Here is a 21,817-nt window from a genome sequence, read left to right as displayed (position 1 = left end):
CAATAACTTTTCCCATCAGGATAATGCTCCTTGATACTAAATGATTTCAACACAACAAAAGGTCCAGGGTGTGGATCTTCGGTGCGATACACTGCAACAAGTTAGATCCATGGAGGCCTTACAACAAAGTACTGAGTGAAAGGATCTGCTGCTAACATATTGAGTGTGTTAGCAGGATGTATGTTAAGTAAGAGCTTTTAATGAGCATAAGATGGACCTAAAAAAATATTAGATTGCTTGTTTTAAACACCATGTATAGATGTTCAGACTTTAATGTGATTGGTACTACATCCATGCTTCAGCATGAAAAAAGGGTGAAATAACAAGGCAGAGTCATAAAACCTATCTCGCCAGACGTAATAAGGAGAAGTCGTCCTGCAACAGAGGGTCTGACCTCACAGAGTCCTGTTTTCAACATCATGGAGTCAAATAAAGAAACAACACATACCGACAGAATCTAAATCAACAGAATAACCAAGGCAAGCTATCCAAAGAACAGCCTTTCTACCTATAAAAAATGATGCAAGTGTACCAGGGATAACTAGGCTTTAAAATATACTATCATCATCACCAGTTTGTGTTTGTGGGTAAGTAAGTGCCCGTACCTTGTGGTTCCGACCATGTTTGTCCAACAGAGATATGATAGACTTGATATGTTCCTCTTTGATTATGTTAAGTGCTTCAGGACTCTCCACCAGTACACAGTGAAGCACCTCCAATATACCTGTAATTGAAAAATAAGGTGCAGTGTGACGATAACTTGATTCAAAACCACAGTTCACAAAAAGCTAAGAGTCGGTTTTACTGTCAAAGTTTGGAGAACCGATAATGGCTGTACAGGTCCCAAAGCTAAGAGCAGAGGCAACTAGCTTACTCATCACTCAGCTCTACATCTTACTGTCGTTAGATATGTAAAATAATGATGTAAATTTTATCTGTCAAAGTGGAAATACTTCTAAACATACAGGACACCACTAAAAGATTGAATTACAAATGCAACTAGAGCAAATAGAGAAAATAAATAAAATGTTAAAAGTGCTTTTTAAATATTTCTTTTTTAAGTTATTTAAATATTGTTCGATTAATTTGCAACTGATTTCTGTACATTTTTATCGATGTATTGCCAGATCATAACAACAGAGTAGTTAATGCCTTTTTGTATTTTGTAATCGTCGATTCTGGTGTATTTCTCTCCGTCTTCACTTTCTTCCCTTTTGAATGTATGATTTGTTAAACCTGCTGGTTCATGTTGGACATCATCATCCTGTTTATAGTCTTTTCTCTTGCCTGCCCTTTGACTGTTTCCAGGTTCCTTCTACCTGTGGTTTGTTACAAGTCATCACAAAGCAGGTTACACTGTAAGGTAAAGACAGTGTCACAGGTAGACTCTAAATCATCAGAATGTGAGTACTAGGTAGACTACCCCATATGCTGGTCGTTGCCGTGGTTTCTCTGCTGTGTTTTTGTTGTTTTTCTTCAGCAGATTTTCACTGTTTTTGCTCTCTCTCCATCTGCTTCTCTATTTTTCTTTCCCTCTCCTTCTGTGAACTTTGTGCTCAACTTCTCTTTCTTTCCTCTTTTTCTTTTCCATCCCCCAGTTTTGTCCATTGTAATTGTAATAACTCAAAAATCCTAATAAAGTTCTAATAAAATATGACTACCAGGTAGACCATTATGGCAAGCGGTCCACTTGGGAAAGTAAATCTGTTGGGCATTTTGGTCTTCTCACGACAGTTCTGATTGGACAAGAACAAAAAAGAACCTGTAGTCACGCCTTACCTTTTGATAGGTCCATCCACTTGACGACTTACTTTCTCTGTTTAATTCAACCTCCTTAGAGATCCTTGATTTCATTGCTCAACTCACAACCAGGAGTCAAAAACATAAAACTAAGCCTTGGTTCAATAATGCCACCAGAGGACTCAGACACGTGTGTAGAAAAACTGACCGAACATGTGTCTTTTGATAACTTTGAATCTTTGTTAAATTATCAGAAGACTGTAAGAGCAGCAAAAAGAAGTGTTTCTCTAAGATCGTGGCTAACAACTGTCACAGACTCGTACTGTACTTACTGTGATTAACTCTGTTCTTAATTCTCCTACTGCTGCTCCTCTTATAGCATTGCAGGCAAGTCTTCAGCAATAGGATCACAGACTTCAGGTCTCATATTGTCCCTCCTGTTGCTGACTCATCTGTTTGAAAAGCCACTTTTATTCTCTGGCTTTTAAATCAGAATGAGTTCTGTACTCATTTCATTCTTACTTTCTTAAATTATGACATCTTTTCCTCTGTTGTTATCTCATTTGATTATTTTAGACGTACAGCACTTTGGTGAACAGCCGTTGTTTTAAATGTGCTAAATAAATAAATTCGACTCTGTCCTGTTCGTTTCCTATTATTTATTTATCTGTAAACGACACCAACATTTAACTGTAGTCGGTGTAATTCATCAGCATGTTTTTCCACCGTTCACTTGTGGGTTTACCTCAACCAACTCAGCAACACAGCAACAAACTCTGCTGACTCTTGTGTTCTTTGTTTATTAAATTCTGGATCCTTTTTATGTTTAAAGCAGCTTTATTGTGTTTTGGTGAGCAAAGCCTGAATCCAACTTACCCAGTTTCCACAGTGCACTGCGCTCATATAAACCTTCAGTTCATCCATGATCCGACTAAGAGAAAACCCCTCATTGCTCAGAATTTCAGTTGGTTCCCACTATCATCCCACTATCATATTGCTGATTCAGTAATATAAACTTGGAAGCTTAAGGCACAGTCATGTTTCTAACAGCTGAAAAGGTGGCTTCTTGTTAAATTAGCTGAAACCTTTTACGAGGTGATTAAATTGACTTGTCATCTGATGTCAACTGCTTTTTCTACGTAACATCCATTTGTATGTAACCAAGGCATTTCTGAGAATGTGTACTTTGACTTCAGCACCTCTTTTACATAACCATAAATATATTATACCATGTAAAAGACAAGCTAACCTACCAGAGCAAGCCTCCAGTCGCTCCAGTCTGCTAATGAGCCAGTCCAGTGAACCAGAGAACTGGGCACAGTTCTTCCTGTTCCCTCTGATGAGTGCAGCTAGAAAGATGAAAATAAGTTGAGAGAAGTGACATGATATCAAGAGGTGTAACAACAGTAACATAGAAAACTCTTACTGAGCCCACATGTCACCTGTCTCTGTCCTCTGATCCCTTTCTGAATGAATCTCTGAGCATTTGTCATCTCTTAAAATAACCTGATTGTCTTCAGGTCTAATATGTAGTTTTAGGTGAGTGGAATTACAATTTGAGTTATTGCATCTTTTCTGTGCTTCTGTCTGTGCGCTTGTTTACCCAGTAGCTGGTAGAGGGAGTTGAGAATGGCGCTCCAGGCCTCTCCAGCCTCCTTTCCAACTGCCTCCGCAAAATGAGCTGCACTACTGTAGACATGAAGCCGATCAATGCACTCCAAGACCAGGCTGATCATCCCCTAGAAATATGAAAACTGTTGTTTTTACTTTATTCACCTGAAATGAGCTCTACAAAACAGAGTGTAGTCACAGAAAAGTTAGGAAATAAAAGCAAATTGAATGCCATTAAATCATTCTATGGATTTGGATATAGATAATGTGACCAAGCTAATATCTGAGTTGAAAAACACAGACGTGCCAAAAAAACTGCATTTCCTCTAATGGCCACTGGAAGCTCGAAGTGTGTCAATTTCTCTCCAAGTAAACAGGAGCAAAACGCATGTTTACAAGTTAGTAGAGAAATGGTTTGGGCCACTGTGAATATTTTCAGCCACTATGGACACAATGTGAAAGCAAACATGATATAATTGGCAGTTCTTTGAGCAACAGTTTCACAGACATGGATTGTGTCATTAAAAGAAAACAATTCGTGTATACAGTAAAGTAATTGATTCATCTTTTCTTTTTCTTCTTAAAATAACATTTTAGACATTAAATATTCCAACATGTTCCATCATTAGAAATAAACCACTACAAAATTCACTGGGGGTGGATGTACTGTATGTATGTACTGAGGCAGAATATATAAATATATTAGACTAAATCTTTAAAATTGGAAGCAAAAACTGTTAAAAATGATCTGAAGTTAGTTTGTAAACACACATATGTCCAAGTGCACCCTACCTCTTCCTGAAAGAGGTTCTGACGGTTCTTCAGAGCTCGCAGTCGGTTCTGTTTGTCTTCATGTTCTAGGTGATCTCCAGGCGGTTGGAAATAACCTATTAGATCCTGGAGGCTCAGGCTAACTGAGTCTATTGGCAGATCCAAAGTAAAGCTCCTTCCTTTCTTTCTTAGTATGTCCAGACCCCTGGGAAATACAGAATGGAGGATGTCAGTCATGCTATAAACTAGAGAAGCGGAAAATGTCACCTTGTGTTACGCAAGTTTAGCATGTTCTGCTGCAAGAGTGTGAATGTAGATGCAAATGAGAAAGAAACTAAAATGTGCCGATCCCTCTCCTCAGCCTAATCACTGATTTGATGTTTCTCTTGTGTTGAAGTCATAAACACAGAAAGACAGAAAGATTGTCTGAAGGATTCCTTCATTTTTTGCATCCTTGTCTTCTAGATGACCCCAGAAATTAACCTGCAATTTTAAAGATTATCTCAATTCCCAAAATGAAAAGAGAGGAAGACTTGGAAGAAGAGTCGTTCACAAGGATCCAGAAGTCAGACCTTTATTGATTTGGATGAAAATGGAATGAAGCATGTTAATACAGGTGGGTTTTTCTCAGTGTGACGATATGTCTGTGGATTACAGCTGACAAACAATAAAGAAAAAATGTTTAAATATGGTTTTGGCCATCGTGACATCAACTAGTTGGCAAAGTCCCGTTGTGGAGCTTTACACTGAGCATATTCACCGTGTTAGCTTTTTGAAACAGACATCAAAGCATGACCAAGTGACATGTCTGACTGAAACCTCACACACGAGAGACTGAGGGGTTGGAAAAGAAATCTCTCAGCTGTCTAATCAGATTAGTAATCCTATGGGGTTGCAGAGTCTGTGTTAAGGCTGTTTCGGGGTTAGTTGACCGTGACAAGCTTGTCAGTGTGAGCTGATCATTCGTTAACACGTCCTTTGTGCTGTGTTTTTCTTTGATGTAGTACAGCTCAAACTCATTTTCTGGAATTATTGTTTAACCCTCTCAGGCTCAAATTAAACTTTTTGTTGCTAATGCACAACCAAGTCCTGCAGTCGTACTTCTGAGTAAAAAAAAACAAAAAAAACAAAAAAAAATATGTATGTGGGGTAATCGGGTTGTTAGTTTTTAACTGTTGCAAATCGGCAACGCCTGCCTTGAGAGGGTTAAGATGTAGGGCATCAATTGAAATGTCTTATAAGTAGACCTGATATTGTAAAAATACACATTCAGCATATAATAGCCCCATAAAGTATAAAACAAATTGCATTAAATGACAACACTGTTACAGAGGGGTGGAGAGGGGTTTGGAGACTCTGTAGAATCCAGCTCGGCTTGTTGTTTTCACGTACAAAAAGAAGAAGAGCAACAGATCGTCCAAGTCTCACAGAAACCTGATCTCAACAACATGACTGACAGTAATCCACAGGTGAACATTCTCCTCGATAGCTGTGGTCCCAGATGGTATTATAGTAACTGGTGGGTCCATAACAGCCAGGAACAACATTCTACTTAACTGATGTAGGACTGAACTTCTACTTGTACCAAGATTCTATTCAAATGTCTACTGACTACGTTGAATGAACATGTGACAAAGCATTTGTCTATGCGTCCAATGTGTAGGTTCTTAACATACTTATCATCTTGGCAGTTCCCCTCAGCACTTCAGCCTTACTTTCCCAGTCATTTGGTAACTCTTCCCTATCACCCAGAACCTATTTCAACTTCTCCCTGCACTCGTTGCAATATTCTTCCTTCTCCAGCATCCTGTGGCTTTTTCTTCTTGATTTCCAGAGTGGAGTCAAATCCCACAGTCCCTGTAGTCTCCAATCCCTTAACCCACTGAATGCATGATTCCAGTTTACACTCCGAATTCTGAATCTTATACCATTGTTACAAAGATGATGGTCAGTTGTCTAAAATATACTGGCCCTCCTATTGCAAAATGGGAGGCAGATTTATCAGTCAGCTTAGACCAAAGTCTCTGGTCTCAGATATGTTTAAAAGATTTTAAATAGATTAGAAATAACATGAAATGACATCCCAATGTCTACAATTAATACAATACAAAATACAACATAGAGTGCTCTATACAGGTTAATGAATCAAGGTTTTTACCATCTTTTGCTGGTGGCCTCTGCTCTTGAGGAGTCCACTCTGCAGGTGGAGAAGATGTAGCAGAGGTGGAGGATGAACTCAGCCTCAGTGTCTATTGTCCTATGCAGTGTATGACTGAATGTTGGGGTGGGTGTGGTTGGGCCTGGGGCCCCTGCCCTTGGTAGATCCCCCCCCCTCCCCATCCCCAGTTGCCTCCCTCCTTCCTTGGATCCTCCATTGAGGCACAGGTGTGTTACTGAGGTGTAGGGGAGACATTCCTCCTCTGTCCCCTCCTGGCCACCTGCGCCTCAGTTTTATTCCACAACTTAGACATTTGTATTACTTACACTCTCATTACACATTCATATTGGGCCTCGGGGGTTTGGCACACTGAAGGGCGTCCAGAGGACGGTCTGTTTATTCAGCCTCACCTCTGGTGCTGGTGCCCACCTCTCATTTTTAAATATATGTAGACAATATGTGTTCTAGGGAGGGGCCGTGCTGACACCAAGTGTTGTCTGGCAGAAGGTTTTTGGCACCATGCTACTCGCCTGCTTAAAATGCATTTTAGAACAGCATGCATCAACACCACATATGGGTGGGCGGAGTGAGGCATGGGGTCTTAGTGTACCACGTTCATTTTTGTGTGTCTCCATGTTGGGTGAGTGCGTGAGTCTTTGTATATGTGTGCATGACGGTGGAAACACATATTAGTGTCTGTGTCTCATTCTCTTGGAACATATCAAGCCCCCCCAGGTGTGGGCCCGTTTCTTTTAATTTTACTTAATTACAAAAGAGTTGTAAAAGAATAATAAAGTACATTTTACATTTACTTAGGCTCTATTTACATTTTATGAAACAGGTAAATGTATTACACCAAAATAAATCAGGGAGGAACAAATAAGTTAATACAACTTTATATTGATTGTTTTGTGTATCTTAAATCAACTTTCAGTGCAGTTGTTCTGTCAGGTATACTAAGACAAGTGAAAATTTGCAAAATAAAATTCTATGCCCAAAAAAGTAAATCACAAATTTCTACTTCTTTGTTAATAAAATGCAATATGAATAATTTCTTCAGTTCTCGCTCTGGATATAATTTTCTTTACACTGGTCCAATATTGCATAGAGAAAATCAACAGTTACATACAAGGTACTGTCGAGAGAGGTGGGATTGAAAAGGATTGAAGTGGACCTGGCTTATCTCTCATCTGAGAGAGTGTAAAAAGACTTAACATCTAGACTTTTATCTTAAAAGTGATACAGAGCTGTATTATAAACCGACCTGACTTCAGATATGCGGAAGAAAATGGCTGGATGATATATTATTCTGTTATTTTAGATTTTAACTTTTATCGAAGCGGTCGTCATAAGTTGTCAAACAGCACAATGCACCGCACTTTTCAGTTGCAATTTATTAGGTTTTCAGATGTTAATTCATCATTTTAGTAACACAATAACATGAATGTAGTAACATGTTTTCATATCATATTTAACACCGGTTTATTTTAAAGTGTTTTTTTTTCTTCATTGATAATGCACAATGTGACATTAAAGCAGCACAATTTAACATTAAAGAATATGAAGAATATGATAAATGGTTTAAGCTGCCTGTTATTGGTTTTTAACATTTTCCATTAAATGAACATCCTTTTTACTTTATCTTTTTTTTTAATCGATAGAAAAATCAGATGTTTTTTACAATAGCTTCTCTTAAAGTTCTGGTGATCATTTTCAGAGCCGTTCATGGTCAGATACATCACTATATTAGTAAATTTCTTCATTCATAGGTAACTGCCATGTCTCTGAGATCAGCTGATCACTTGTTGTTGGCTGTTTGTCTAAGTTACAGAGAAGAGGAGACTGTGCTTTTGGAGTTGTAGACACCCGGGACACCAGGTTTCAAAACTTGCTTCCATTGGACTCACGATCTATGGAAAGTGTTGAAAGCTTCTAAAAGAAGCAAGTGGAATTGTGTAGGATTGGCTTTATTTAGTTTTATGAATTTAAACTGTTTTAATTCTTGCATTTTACTTTGTATTGTAAAGCACTTTATGACTTTTGTCCTGTATAAATACAAATGTTGGTTATCAAACATTAGGTCTCTCTCTTCTAAAACCCTGTTAATAAATAACATTGATTTATTCCGCCTTACAAAAAGTTTGTTACTGCAGGATGATTTTGTCAGCTTAAGTGAATCAACACCAGGAGGGGGAGTAGCAGCAATCATCAACTCCAGCTTATTAATCAACCACAGAACAACAGAGTTATAATTAGGGATGGATATTGATAAGATTTTCACGATTCCGATTCCATTTTCGATTCTGTTTAACGATTAGATTCTTTATCGATTCTCTTAGCGATTCTTTTTTAAAAAGGTCGAATAGCTTAGAACTTTGTTTTATATCTTCTCTTTGAACAAGATAGAAATTTAGGAGTAACATTGTCATGGTCCGCGGCCCGCCGTCCGAGGAGCTGATGGGATGCCCACGCCCACCCCCACGTATGCTGCTATTTCCCCGCGCCCCAATAATTCTTTTCCTTTTTCTGTTGCAGCCTCCCACAGTCCCGTTTTCGGCGTTCCTGCGCGACTCATCTCCCGGTCCCTTGGTTTCTCTAGTTTCACGCGTGTTTTCCTTCTACCCTCCCGGGACACCTTCAGTTAAAATGAAGTTTATTTTCTCGTACTCCTGTGTGTGTTGGCTCTGCTTCTGGGTCCAGCTTGTGCGCTGAACTTCGGTTCATGACAAACATGGCCTTACAAACCCAGCAGTGAGATCTTAAGAGATCCACAGCCTACGGCTCTTCAATGGGGTGTCACAGGGTCCCCAGGAAAAAAAATTGCAAATGTAAAATAATAAAATAAATATTCTTCTGTAGCAATAACAAAGTATAACATAAATTATTCTGTAGCAATTACACAAGAATATCCAGTAATGTCCCTGCCTACAATTAAACACATTCACTTACCAAAAATCGGGGGGATCTGCTGTGGCAAATGGTGCAAGCCTTTTACCACAAACTTAATCACTGCTCGGTGACATTCGTCTATCCTGGCCTGAAAGGAGTAGTGATGGTAAATTTGATTCTTTTTACTGAATCGAGTTTTAATGAGTCACTCACCAAAGTGAATCGGATTTTTGGGTCATTTGATTCACTGAGTCAGTTGACCAGAGAGTTCAAAAAATTTACATTTTCACTCAAACTTAATTTGTTTCTCTTTTCATGTAAATCCTACTGCTAAGATGAATGATTCTAAAAGAAAACAACTATTTTATAGAGCAAAAAAGAGCAAAAACATTTCTAAAATTAAGAAATTTCCTATCAAAATTGCTTAATAAACATTTATTTTGTTTATTTTTATTTTATTAGTATTTTCCTTAAATGTGTCAAATATATATTTTCTCATCTAAATGTCCACTGAGCTGTGAGCCAGGGGGCGGTAATGTGCCTTAACATTGGTTGCCAACCAAGAAGAAGAAGGAGCTGTGAGCCAGGAGGGAGGGGGTGAGTGAGTGAGTGAGGGATTTGTTCGCTCTATGATTCAGCACAGGAGGGAGGGGGTTAGTTAATCCTGAGTGATTCGCTTACGCTGACGATTCAGCAGAGGAGGGAGGGGGTTAGTGAGTCCTGAGTGATTCGCTTAGGCTTACGATTCAGCACAGGAGGGAGGGGGTTAGTGAGTGAGTGAGTGAGTGAGTGATTCGTTCGCTCTATGATTCAGCACAGAAGGGAGGGGGTGAGTAGCTCAAATGTGCTGTTAGCATGTTAGCAGAGCGATGCTACTGTGAACCGAGGAGCTATTGTCTTGATGTGAACTTTCTTCTTCAGAGCAAAAATGTTTTTGTTACGATACTGGATGTTGTGTTTTTCTCCACAATTTTAATTATAAGCTAGATATATTGCTGCTAACAGCAACAGGGATGAGTCAGTTGGGCTTGTGAATCATGATTCATGAGTCAGTAAAGTGATTCTCGAGTATTGAACGATTTGTTCATGATTCGCGCATCACTAGAAAGGAGATGCTACCGGTAGACTGCAGCGAGAACTGCCAGTCTGAGCCAGCCAGACTCTGTCTCTCTCATCATGGTCACCTAAACGCACAGTAATGGCAGGTTTTGTAATAAGGCAGATCGCGCTAACATAATATGCACTGTTAGTTGATTATTTACCTGCCGCATTAACGGGAGAGGACGTGCAAACGTTACCGCTGCTGCTGGGTTGAGATTCACGAGTCCGGAGCGGAATTAAAAACATGACATTCAAGGTTATCACGTGTTTTGTGAGCAAATGCTTTCGCATATTCGTAGTGTTTCCTCCCTTAAATGAAATATCTACTTTGCAAGTATTGCAAGTTGCCCTGTTGTCATCCATTCTCGTAAAGTATAATCAAACTTTTGAGCGTTTGAGCCGCCGTGTTTCCTGCCAGGTAAATGACACTCCGCAACGTGATGACGTCAGGGTATCGTTTGCAAAAATGGCAAACAATTCCAAGGGATTGAAACAGTGGGAACCGGTTCTCAACAAGAACCAGTTTTCGATACCCATCCCTAGTTATAATTCAAAAAGTTGAAAGCCTGAAATGAAAAAACTGTTCTGTTTGTTGTATCTGAATACTATGGATTCTCTGTAAAAGAAAGCCTCAAATCAGAAGTACTTGACTCCCTGGTATAATTCTCAAACACGCACCTTAAAGCAAATAACTCATAAACAGGAGAGGGAATGGCGTCTCACTAATTTAGAAGATCATCATTTAGCCTGGAGAAATACTTTGTTGCTCTATTTTTTAAAAAGCCCTCTTTTAAAGCTAGAATATGTTACTATTCATCACTGATAGAAGAAAATAAGGACAACTCTAGGTTTCTCTTCAGCACTGTAGCCAGGCTGACAAAAAGTTAGAACTCTGTTGGACCAAGAATTCCTTTAACCTTAACTATTAATGACTTCATCCATTATTTAGACTCTTTTTCTCCAAATGATCTTTTTGAGTTAACTTAAACAATTACTTCTTGTCTTTTAGACCCCATTCCTACAAGCCTCCTTTAAAAAGTCCTCCCACTTAATGCTTCAATCTTAAATATGATCAACCTATCTCTATTCATGGACTATGCACCACAAGCCAAATGATCTTCTTGTGACAGTGAACTCATCTCTGTGCTTGTCCCTCTAGGCCTCAGTGCAGGGTTCAACACTGTCGACGATAATAATTTACTGTGATTTGAGCATGCTGTAAGTATTAAAGGTACTCCGCTGCAGTGATTCGAATCATATCTATCTAATAGACTACAATTTGTTCATGGATATGGGGAGTCTTAATTACTTCCACAGAGCTAGCTTGATCTATCCATGACACCAGTAAACATGCACCAATTACTTAAAATGTCCTGAAGACATAAAGACCTGGATGACCTCTAATTTTCTGCTTCTGAATCCAGATAAAACTTATGTTATTGTACTTGGGCCTAACAATCTAAGACACATGGTGTAACCAGATGGTAGTCACCACAGTAACCGAACCTTTTTCATTCAACTTGTAACTCACCAGTTTCAGAGGAAAGTTGTTTCTTAATCCACTTAACACTGTCCTATAAATCACTTAAGAATAAAAAAGGCATCAAACTCAAAAAATGACCCAGTATTATTTCTGTACATAACAGGCAACTAACAAATTTCAACTGTATGTTTGCAAAACAAATTTTGTGATATTTGGTTCCATTTCTTTAGTTGAATCTATGAAAAACGCCAAAGATCAGACAGTTTGACAGACATTAAATAGTGTTTTTGGACCAACAAGGCAATTTTAAAAGAGGTCTTAGCTGAAAACTTGACATATTTCAACATGGTGTGCAGTAAACCCTTAAAAAAAACTGCAGATGCAGGTGCTCAGGACGCTCTCTATAGTCCCTCTGTAGAACATGGTGAGAATGGATGATGGGAAATGGGCTTTTATCAGCTTCCACAGGAAGTAGAGACGCTGTTGGGCCTTCTTGGTTAAGGAGCTGGTTTTGAGGGACCAGGAGAGGTTCTCCGCCAGGTGGACACCAAGGAATATGGTGCTCTTGATGACCTCGGATCCATCGATGTTAAGAGGACAGTGATTTCTCTGTGCTCTCCTAAGGTCAACAATTATCTCTTTTGTTTTCTCCACATTCAGAGACAGGTTGTTGACTCTACACCAGTCCGTTAGCTGTCACACTTCCTCTCTGTATGCTGACTCGTCGCTCGTGCTGATGAGACCCATCACAGTCGTGTCATTGGCGAACTTGATGATGTGGTTCCAACTGTGCATTGCTGCACAGTGACATGTCAGCAGAGGAAACAGCAGTGGGCTGGGCACACAGCTCTGAGGGGCTCCAGTGCTCAGTGTGGTGGTGCTGGAGATGGACTGTCTGAGGTCTCTCTGTCAGAAAGTCCAGGATCCAGTTGCAGAGGGGGGTGTTCAGGCCCAACGGGCTCAGTTTTCCAGTCAGGTGCTGAGGAATGATTGTGCTGAATGCTGAACTGAAATTTATGTACAGCATCCACACATATGTGTCTTTGTTTTCCAGTTGGGTGAGGGCGAGATATAGGGTGGTGGCGATGGCATCATCTGTTGATCAGGTGGGACAATAGGTGAACTGCAGTGGGTCCAATGTGGGTGGCAGCTGGGTCCTAATGTGCCTTATGACAAGTCTCTCGAAACACTTCATCATGATGGGTGTGAGTGCAACAGGACGGTAGTTATTGAGGCAGTACACTGAGGACTTCTTTGGCACAGGAACGATGGTGGTGGCCTTGAGGCACGTTGGAATGAAAGCAGTGCTATGAGAGAGGTTGAAGATGTCAGTGAGGACATCTAGCAGCTGGTCTGCACATTCTCTGAGCACTCTTCCAGGGATGTTATCTGGACCAGCAGTCTTCCATGGGTTAACTCTTTGAAGAGTTCTCACATCAGACGAGGTCAGAACCTGGTCGTTGTGAGGTGGGGTGATCTTCCTCACCATCACGCTGTTCTGAGCATCAAACTGTGCATAGAAGTTGCTCAGTGCATCTGGTAGGGAGGCGTCACTATCACAGGCAGGTGTCGTCTACCTGTAGTTGGTGATGCCCTGGATGCCCTGCCACATGCGCCGCGTATCACCACTGTCCTGGAAGTGGCTGTGGATTCTTCAGCCATGCGCACATTTCGCTGCTCTGATGGCTCGAGGCAGTTTGGCCCTCACTGTTCCCCGGGCCACCTTGTCACCTGTTTTGAAGGCGGAGTCTCGAGTCTTTAACAGCACACGCACCTCTGCAGTGGTCCACATTTTCTGGTCTGGTATTATGATAGTGATGAAGTCAGTGACATGATCAATCCACTTGCAATGTTGCTGGTCACAGATGATGTGTACTCCTCCAAGTTGGTGCAATCGCTATTTGTAGCAGCCTCCCTGAACATGTCCCAGTCAGTGTGCTCAAAACAGTCCTGAAGAGCAGAGAGAGCTCCAGCAGGCCAGGTTCTCACCTGTCTCAGAACCAGTTTGCAACGTCTGACGAGCGGTCTGTAACAGACAAGTGGCCAGAATATGCGAGATGGGGGAGGGGCCTCGCTGGGTGCAGAATGAGAATGTTTGTGTAAACAAGATCGAAATACACTAATACACTAATCATGATCGTGTGCACAGCGTCTCTCTATGTCTGTCTCCACGTTGGTTGAGTGTGGAGTAAGTGCATATGAGAGCATGAGGGTGGGAATGGATGTTTGCATATGTGTGTGCCTGTATGTCTGTGTCTATATGTCAGGTTGGGTATCAGACGCCACCTCTCTGGGGACATCTCAGGCCCTCCAAGGTTTGGAGGCCTATCTCCACCCACCACCACTTCCCCTGCCAGTGGCAGACGCCCTCAGACATCGGTGCGTTGGTGGTTCTTTGTGTCCGGGGATGGGCGTCCGGGTACACACCGGCTCACTCCTTGGCGGCCGCTTATCGGGGCCTGGAGCCTGGGGCTCGCTCGGGCCACTTCGGAGGTCACTCAGGCACGGCTGGCTGCCGGCGGAGCTCACGGGCGCGTCACTGCAACCCCCCCTGGCTTCTGCTCCACAGCTGCTGAGTGAGCCCTCATCTGGGACTCTCCTCAGCTCTTTCCGGGACAGTGGCGCAGCTGCCCCTCTGTTGGTCTTCCTTGGTCTCTTGTGTTCTGGGGGCCTCTGGATGTCTGGAGTTTTGATCTCCTCCATACCTGCTTCATGCCCTGGAGGACGGGGCTGTGGCCCCCCCACACCCTCTAGCAGATCATTACATGAAGGAACCTTTTTTAAAAAAAAAACAAGCGCGTCCATGCTCACAGGTGTACACACGGGTGATCACACCCACAAACTACACCCTTTTTGGCTCCTACCTCAAAGCACACTGTGTTCTGTTGATCTTATGTGCTGCACAATAATGTTAAATATTTAGTATTTACTGTCATATTCCCATATATCATTGTGATGTTGTTTATTCTATTACTCTTGTTCTCTTCTGCTTGTTTTCTTTTTTCTTTCTCAGCAGGTGATCCAGGTGATTGATATATGCATTTTTTTTTTCTGATCATTCTGTTGGTTTTTGTCTTTTGCCCTTCTCCCCCGTCCCTCTTCTCAGCTGTTTCTCTTTCCCTCTTTCTTTCTCCCCTTCTTTCCCCCAGTCAAGTCTGTCCCGTATTCAGTAAGTGAAAATAAAATAAACAATAAAAGGTGAATCAAATGGACCATTACGGCAAGGCTGGGATGGTCAATTTGGTAAAGTAAATCCGTTGGGCATCTTTCTTTGCCTTTAGACAATAATTCTGATGCAAAAGAGCCAAACGGGACAGGCAAAAATAAAAAAAAAATAAAAAAAAAAAAAAAATAATAATAATAATAATAATAATACACTAATCATGAGAGATTGTTGGATTGATTTTTACATCAGAGTGTAATGTGACCACATTTGCAGTCACATCACACTCTACGTTAGTGTTTCAAACATGAGCTTTCATTGTGCACCTTTGGGCTACACATTATACATTACAGAGGGTGAGCAGTGTAATGTAGGCTCCTCTGCCACCTGATGGCAAATTACCCAGTGCTAGTGCAAACTGTACGACGCTACACAAATTTTCCATTTTCAAAGCAAAACATAAAGAAATGAGACGTGGCTCAGGACTTTTGGACAGTACTCTATGTTAAGCCCTTAATTTGATTCTTATTTCCTAGTTTGGCCCTTTGTGAAAATGAATTTGTCACCACTGTCCTATAAATTTTTACAAATGAACTGAACTTTGTCATCTTATTGCACTTTTTCTCATTTGAATATGTTGTCTAAATGTGACAACAAATGTTGTATTTGGGAGTAATTGATATACGAATACAAAGTAAAACAGTTCACGGTGAAAACAGTTTCACAAAACCTTACCTGAGTTTCACAACTGAGGTAAGATTTGAAGTTAAAAAGTTATAGACCTTCTACATATTAATGTTATTCATGTTGGTGCTGTTTTGGTTTTTTTTGTTTCCTGTTCTCATGCTGTCCTACCATGGAAGCACAGCATGAGTAGAGGTCTCTTTTTTTCCTCTTGTACTTTCCCATTGTAGTGTACATTTCAGTGTTTTTCTGTAACGCTACCGATCTCTGACTTGTATCCCCATGTAATGTCTGTGTTGTGTGTGTAAGATCGGGGGGGGGTCCCATTTCACTGCAGGGCAACCTGCATGTGGCGAATGAAGCTTTGATTGATTGATTGATTGATTGATTGATTGATTGATTGATTGATTGATTGATTGTTATTCAACCCAGTGATTTCCATTTTTCTCTTTATAATGATGCCACAGTAACTTACAGGCAAGTGTAACATGCATACTTGAAAATCACTACTCGCTGCACCTGATGAAGCAGTTGAACAGGAAGACAGTACTGCGGATGACCCTTGCAGTGCGGCTCTCTTCGTGCTGTGATCGCGATAGTGTCAGCCCATCGTCCATGTGCCCCTCATGGTGCATGATTGCCTAAATAAGAAACAAAGTTTCTCCAGGTTCAGCAGATTCAGAAATGTATTAAGATTGCTCAGTAACAGAGGAAGTTGCTTTGCAGTTGATGGGTGATGCATTGATTGGATACATGAGGAATCTTCAGAATATTTATAGGAAATTTGCACAAAAACAGTTCCATTAGTGAAAAAAGTAAAGTCTTTTACAGCATCCAGCAGCTTTTAGAATTAGTGACAGTTCTTTCATTTTCACTAACTATTGCCACAGAGACCCGGACTAATATGTTAAACATATAAATACTTATATGTTGTTATTATGTGTTGTTAATTTTTCAAGGTTTCCCTCTGCGTTGGCTGTCAGTGGAACCATGTCAACAATGTTTCTTGATGGTATGACACAAGAATCAGAATGATTTCTGAAGTGCAGAGGTGTCTACTCTGCACAGATTCAGCCAAATACCACAAAACTGCTTGTACAGCAGAGTAAATGGCTAATGGCCAAACACATACTGCAAAGGCAACCCAAGAAAGAAGAAGACAAAGATAGATATTCTTCATTGGTCAAGTCAGTCACCAAGTCAGCTTCATTTGCAGTTAGTGAAAGACCCACAAATATTTTTATTACAATGGTGTTAATAAATTAAGCCTGAAATTTTCACTTCAATTACATTTGAAATGTTTGATTTAAAATCTAATGTGGTTGTGTACAAAAAGTAAAAACTAATAACATTTAAAAATGGTGTCATTGTCCAAATAATGCAGCAGATTCAAAGTATCTGAGGTAAATCCAACGCTATTGGGTCGATGAAAACACAGCTCATCCCCCTTTTTAATTGAAAAACTTTTCCCCATTCTGACTGTGCAAGAAGTGCATGAATTTTACATTCATCTTAATTTTACGTTAACTCTAGCATAATGAAAGTCCACAACCTCACCATGGACCATATTTACAGACACAAGTATTTATAAAGTTGTAATAGGTGAAGTTATGGTTTGGTGCGATATGGTACCTTTCTCTGTACTCCACCCATGCGTGCACACTTGGCATCAACAGTCTGGTAAGTAAGCCACAGACAGGTGTCAACATGTTGAATGTAACACACAGAGTCACCATACTTTATGTCAGGAGTCCCCATCCCATCCACGTCCTTCCTCACACCCAGGTCCAGCTTTTCCTGAAGGAGAAACAAAGAGGAAAATTCACTTAGACAAGTGAGCCTATAAAAACACAGAGAATTTCCTTCATTCAAAACACAATGATTTCATAGATTATGGCCTTCACAGACAGCACTGCTACTGATGTCACTAACTCTATACCTTGGAAGACCTGAAGCAGAAGGCTGTAGACTTGACATCAGCTTTCTCTTTGTCCATCAGCAACAGAGACTTGTCTTCTACCATGCTCAGATACTTCCCTGTGGTCACATGTCTCAGTCTGAATGGCTGACCCCAACGGATATGACTCCCACTCCACCTGGACATATTGACAGAAATCCAAAAAAAGTCAAGGAACCTGACTGATTTAATAGTGCATGTTATGAGGAATTAGACATACAGAACATCAATGGTTTCAGTGCCTTTAAACCTGCACTATACAGTATTATTTAGTCATTGAACCATAGATCGAAATACTAAATATAACATATAATGTAAACATTTCTTTTTGTACATACATATACATATGTTGAAATAAATTATTACATTTCCAACATGTCAGTGGTTAAAGTTGCCACTGTGAGTGACAGGTGTCCCCACACACCTGCTTGTCCACCACTGTGGACAGTTTCTTAGTCATCACCAGTTTGTCTGTATCTGGAAGACCCACAGGATCTGGGATGATCCCTTTTTGACCTCTGGACTTCCAGGCCACATTCAGCACAGATGTTCCTGGATACGATGCCAGCCACTTTTATGGCATTATGGCATTCCATGTATGTCCTGCCTGCTAGCATCTTGCACCCTGCAGTCATGTGTTGGATTGTCTGAGGGGCATCTTTGCATAGCCTGCACATGCATATCATTTAAGTTCATATGTGTGCAAAGGCAGACCAGTGAATACTTTTGGCAAAGTCTTCCCTGCCATTCTTGAGTTCCTCATACACTACCACAGTTTCTCACTTAGCTCCTTATCATATGCTTTGTCTGGATCCACAAAGAGAAGGTGTAATTCCATCTGACCTTCTCCACACTTCTCTATCTACACTCTCAAAGCTAATATCCCGTCTGTAGTGCTCTTTCTCAGCTTGCAACCATATTGCTGCTCACTGATCATCACCTTTCTTCTTAACCTAGTTTCAACAGCTCTTTCACATGCATTCATCTTATGGCTCACCAGTATATCCTCTCACTCTCCAAAACTGTGTTTAACAGTCTGGTTAAAAAGTTTACTTCCCTCTCTCCTACACGTCTCCATGCTGCCACAGGTATGTCATCTGAATCAACTGCCCTCACTCCCTCCTTTCTAAGCCTCTGCACTTCCTGATTCACTAGCTCTCCTCAATCCATCTCTCTCCCTCTTATTTTCTACATTCATCAGTTCCTTAAATACTGTTTTCATCTTCTCAACACAGTCTCTTCACTTGTTAACATGTTTCTATCTAACCTGCTGCACACCCTTTCCAGCTCAATCTCTCCGCCTGACGCAACTATCACAACTTTCCTTTGTCTTCCTTTATCGTGTCTTGTGACTGACACTAGTATTACATTGGGTTTTGTATGTGTTTTACATGTGTTTTTATTTTGCATTAACCTGTTTGTAAACGTATGCAGAGCACATGTATGTTGTTTATACTCACACGACTCGCAGTGTCTCCAGCCTCCACAGTGACCTGGCATGACAGGACACGGCTCCGCCTTCGTAATGCACTGTCCTGGAGAAACGAATGACAGAATTGCAAATCTGTTTTAACAAATCTCCCAACAGTGCTGTTATATTTGCAAAGAAGATTCATAAGTATTTAACCTGATTATACAGTCTCATAATAAACCCCAGCAGTTAGTCAGATGGGAGCACAGTCACTTTGAGCCTCATTGTTTAACAGCTTGGCAGTCTCCTTTGGGAACTTCTTAAAACTATAATTATTAATAGTCTTATTCATCTTAGTCAAAGCTCTCTGTCAGTAAAGGGACTTGTTACATTCTGTCCCTCCAAGCAGAACCAGACAAACTGAGTATTATATGTGTAATGGCCCCAACTGGTGGGTAAAGAAAGCTGAAGGTAGGCAGAACAAAAAATGTTGACTGGAGAGGCGTCTTTTGAAATAAGACTTGGAAACTACGTGTGTTCTTTTAGAGCCGTCCAGTGGGATATAGCACAGCATTAGTTCAGCTTACCATCATCCCTATATAATGGCCCAGTCACGCTAGACTACTGGGAGAAAAATAGTGGCTTCCCAGCACCGATTTGGGTTTTTGTTTTTCTGTTTGTTCCAGTCATTCCAACTGCTTGCGCAGAGGTTAAGCATGCAACACCCTCAACCTCTGTAGACCACTTTCACTCACAAGGTAGTTGCACTGGTGGATCTGTGGAGCTTGGATTGACTGCAATCACTTCCAGACAGGTTGGTAAAACCTTGAAAATAACTGCTGTCCATTGAATAAACACAGATTACCAACATGATGCAGTCAGTCTGAGTCTCTGCTGATGAGCACAACTCAACAACTATTTCACTATTGGTGAAGGAATTTTTTAATTTCTGCTTCCAAACTAAAGCTTTTGCCTGGACTTTGAATGTACAGTGCTGTCTGCATTTTCTTAGACTTACATGTTTCAAATAATCAAACCGTTTTAATATTAGACAATGATAACTTTATATTGTTTCTGTCACGGTTCTGGGTCAGTTTCAATGTTTTGGTTTATTTTGCATGTTGGAGTGTTTTGGGGTTGTCTGGTGTTTTGATTATTTGTGATATATTATATTACTGTGATTCTGGTTTGGGGTTTTTGTTCGCAGGTTTTGTGTGAGTTTAGTTCTGTGTCCTGTCTGCGTCCTCGTGTATTGATCTCTTGTTTCCTGTTTTATTGTGAAGGTCTGCGTCTCATGTGAGTGTGTTCAGTTTTACCTCTGTCTCGTCTTGTTGATTACTCCCAGCTGTGTCCCTACATGTGTGTGATCTCCCTGTGTTTCTCTGTGGGTATTTAAGTTGCGTCTTCTGTCTTTGTAGTTGCTGGTCCGTCTGTGTATCCACCATGTTTCATTCGTGTGTTCCCTGCCGTCATCGTCATGTACCATCGTCTTCCTTCCTTTATATCCAGGTTCGTGTTCTTGTTCATGCTCAGTAGTTTAGTTGTCCCAGTATAGTTTAGTTCTCTGTTTTGCCGTTTGCCTATCTATACTTCGTGTTCAATAAATCACCTTCACAACTGCCTGCGTTTGGATCCTCCTTTACCTTTTCAACACGGCTCTTCTCACTCGCCAGGACAGTACGGACCAGCCAGATATGGATCCAGCGGCATTCACCCCACCCACGGAGCTTCGAGAGCTCATAACGGACTCAGCTTCAAAATCAATCAACCTGTGGCTAGAGCATGAGGGAGAAGCATTTCTCTACATTCTGGAAGCCAGGCTACAGCAGCTTATTTCCAATTATCCCTGGCTATTGGACTCACTGCACCCGCTGGTACAAAACTTCATTCTCCATGAACTCCACCTTCACCTGGAGGTCCCGAGTCGCCCGTCCAGCGTCAAGCCAAGTTAGCTGGTGGGTCCGAGAAGCCCACCCAGCACCACGCCTCGTCTGCTGGGGGTCCTGGAGGACCCAGCCAGCACATCCTCATGTCAGCTGACGGTACGGGGAAGTCTGTTCAGCCGTCACCTGCTGAATCATCCCCTGCGACTTCTACGCCATCACCTGCAGCATTCACATCACCGCCTGCAGCCTCACTGCCTGCTGCATCCGCAGCATCACTGCCTACTGCATCCACATCGTCGCCTGCCGCATCATCGCCTGCAGCATCATCGCCTGCAACATCATCGCCTGCAGCATCGCCACTGTCAGGTTCCACGGCCGCCACGCTGCCATCCGGTTCCGCAGCTGCCACGCTGCCGTCCAGTTCCGCAGCCGCCACGCTGCCGTCCGGTTCCGCAGCAGTGTCTTCATCCACGCCTGCAGCGTCAGTCTCATCCATGCCTGCAGTGTCAGCCTCATCCACGCCTGCAGCGTCAGCTTCATCCACGCCTGGTCCTGCCTCGTCAGCTTCATCCACGCCTGGTCCTGCCTCCGTGTCTTCATCCACGTCTGGCCGAGCCTCCGTGTCTTCATCCACGCCTGGCCCAGCTTCAGCGTCCGGTCCTGCCTCGTCTGGTCCTGCGGTTGCCACACTGTCATTGGACCCAGCTCGTCCTGTTCCGCCTCGCCTCTGCCAGCCGCTTTCCAGGCCTCTAGTTGAGCGTTATGGCCGTCAAGGCCAGCCTCCGGAGAGAGTTCGTCGCCACCGCTGGCTTCGCGGCCGGCCTCCGGACCTTCTCAGTGGCCGCCACTGCCTTCCAAGTGGCCGGCCTCCTGATTGGTTTTGTCTGCACCGTTGCCGTGTGCACGGACGGCCCCCAGAACTGTTTGCCCGTCGCCGCCGTTGCCGTGTGCACGGTCGGCCCC

The 21,817-nt window shown here is 41.9% G+C and overlaps 1 protein-coding gene and 1 long non-coding RNA gene across 2 annotated transcripts in view; one reads left to right on the top strand and one right to left on the bottom strand.

Annotated features, from left to right (window-relative positions):
- The window catches only part of LOC146662904 (ryanodine receptor 2-like), a 317,890-nt gene that overhangs the window by 189,912 nt on the left and 106,161 nt on the right, over positions 1–21,817 (bottom strand). The window contains exons 9-16 of the mRNA XM_085415489.1: positions 19,018–19,092; positions 17,540–17,696; positions 17,233–17,397; positions 16,120–16,241; positions 4,144–4,327; positions 3,344–3,479; positions 2,994–3,089; positions 606–724 (exon numbers count right to left, since the gene is read on the bottom strand). Of these exons, the coding sequence (XP_085271615.1) occupies positions 606–724; positions 2,994–3,089; positions 3,344–3,479; positions 4,144–4,327; positions 16,120–16,241; positions 17,233–17,397; positions 17,540–17,696; positions 19,018–19,092 (1,054 nt within the window). The remainder of the gene's footprint in view (positions 1–605; positions 725–2,993; positions 3,090–3,343; positions 3,480–4,143; positions 4,328–16,119; positions 16,242–17,232; positions 17,398–17,539; positions 17,697–19,017; positions 19,093–21,817) is intronic.
- Positions 1–21,817, top strand: part of LOC146662905 (uncharacterized) — a 413,626-nt gene that overhangs the window by 294,830 nt on the left and 96,979 nt on the right. The window lies entirely within an intron of this gene.

Source organism: Rhamphochromis longiceps, linkage group LG8 (genome assembly GCF_057381845.1).
Source record: "Rhamphochromis longiceps isolate RC_006_pf linkage group LG8, R_longiceps_female_GT1.1, whole genome shotgun sequence".
Taxonomy (NCBI): Eukaryota; Metazoa; Chordata; class Actinopteri; order Cichliformes; family Cichlidae; genus Rhamphochromis; species Rhamphochromis longiceps.
Note: the sequence above shows the minus strand (reverse complement) of the source record. Positions and strands in the feature narration are given on the sequence as shown.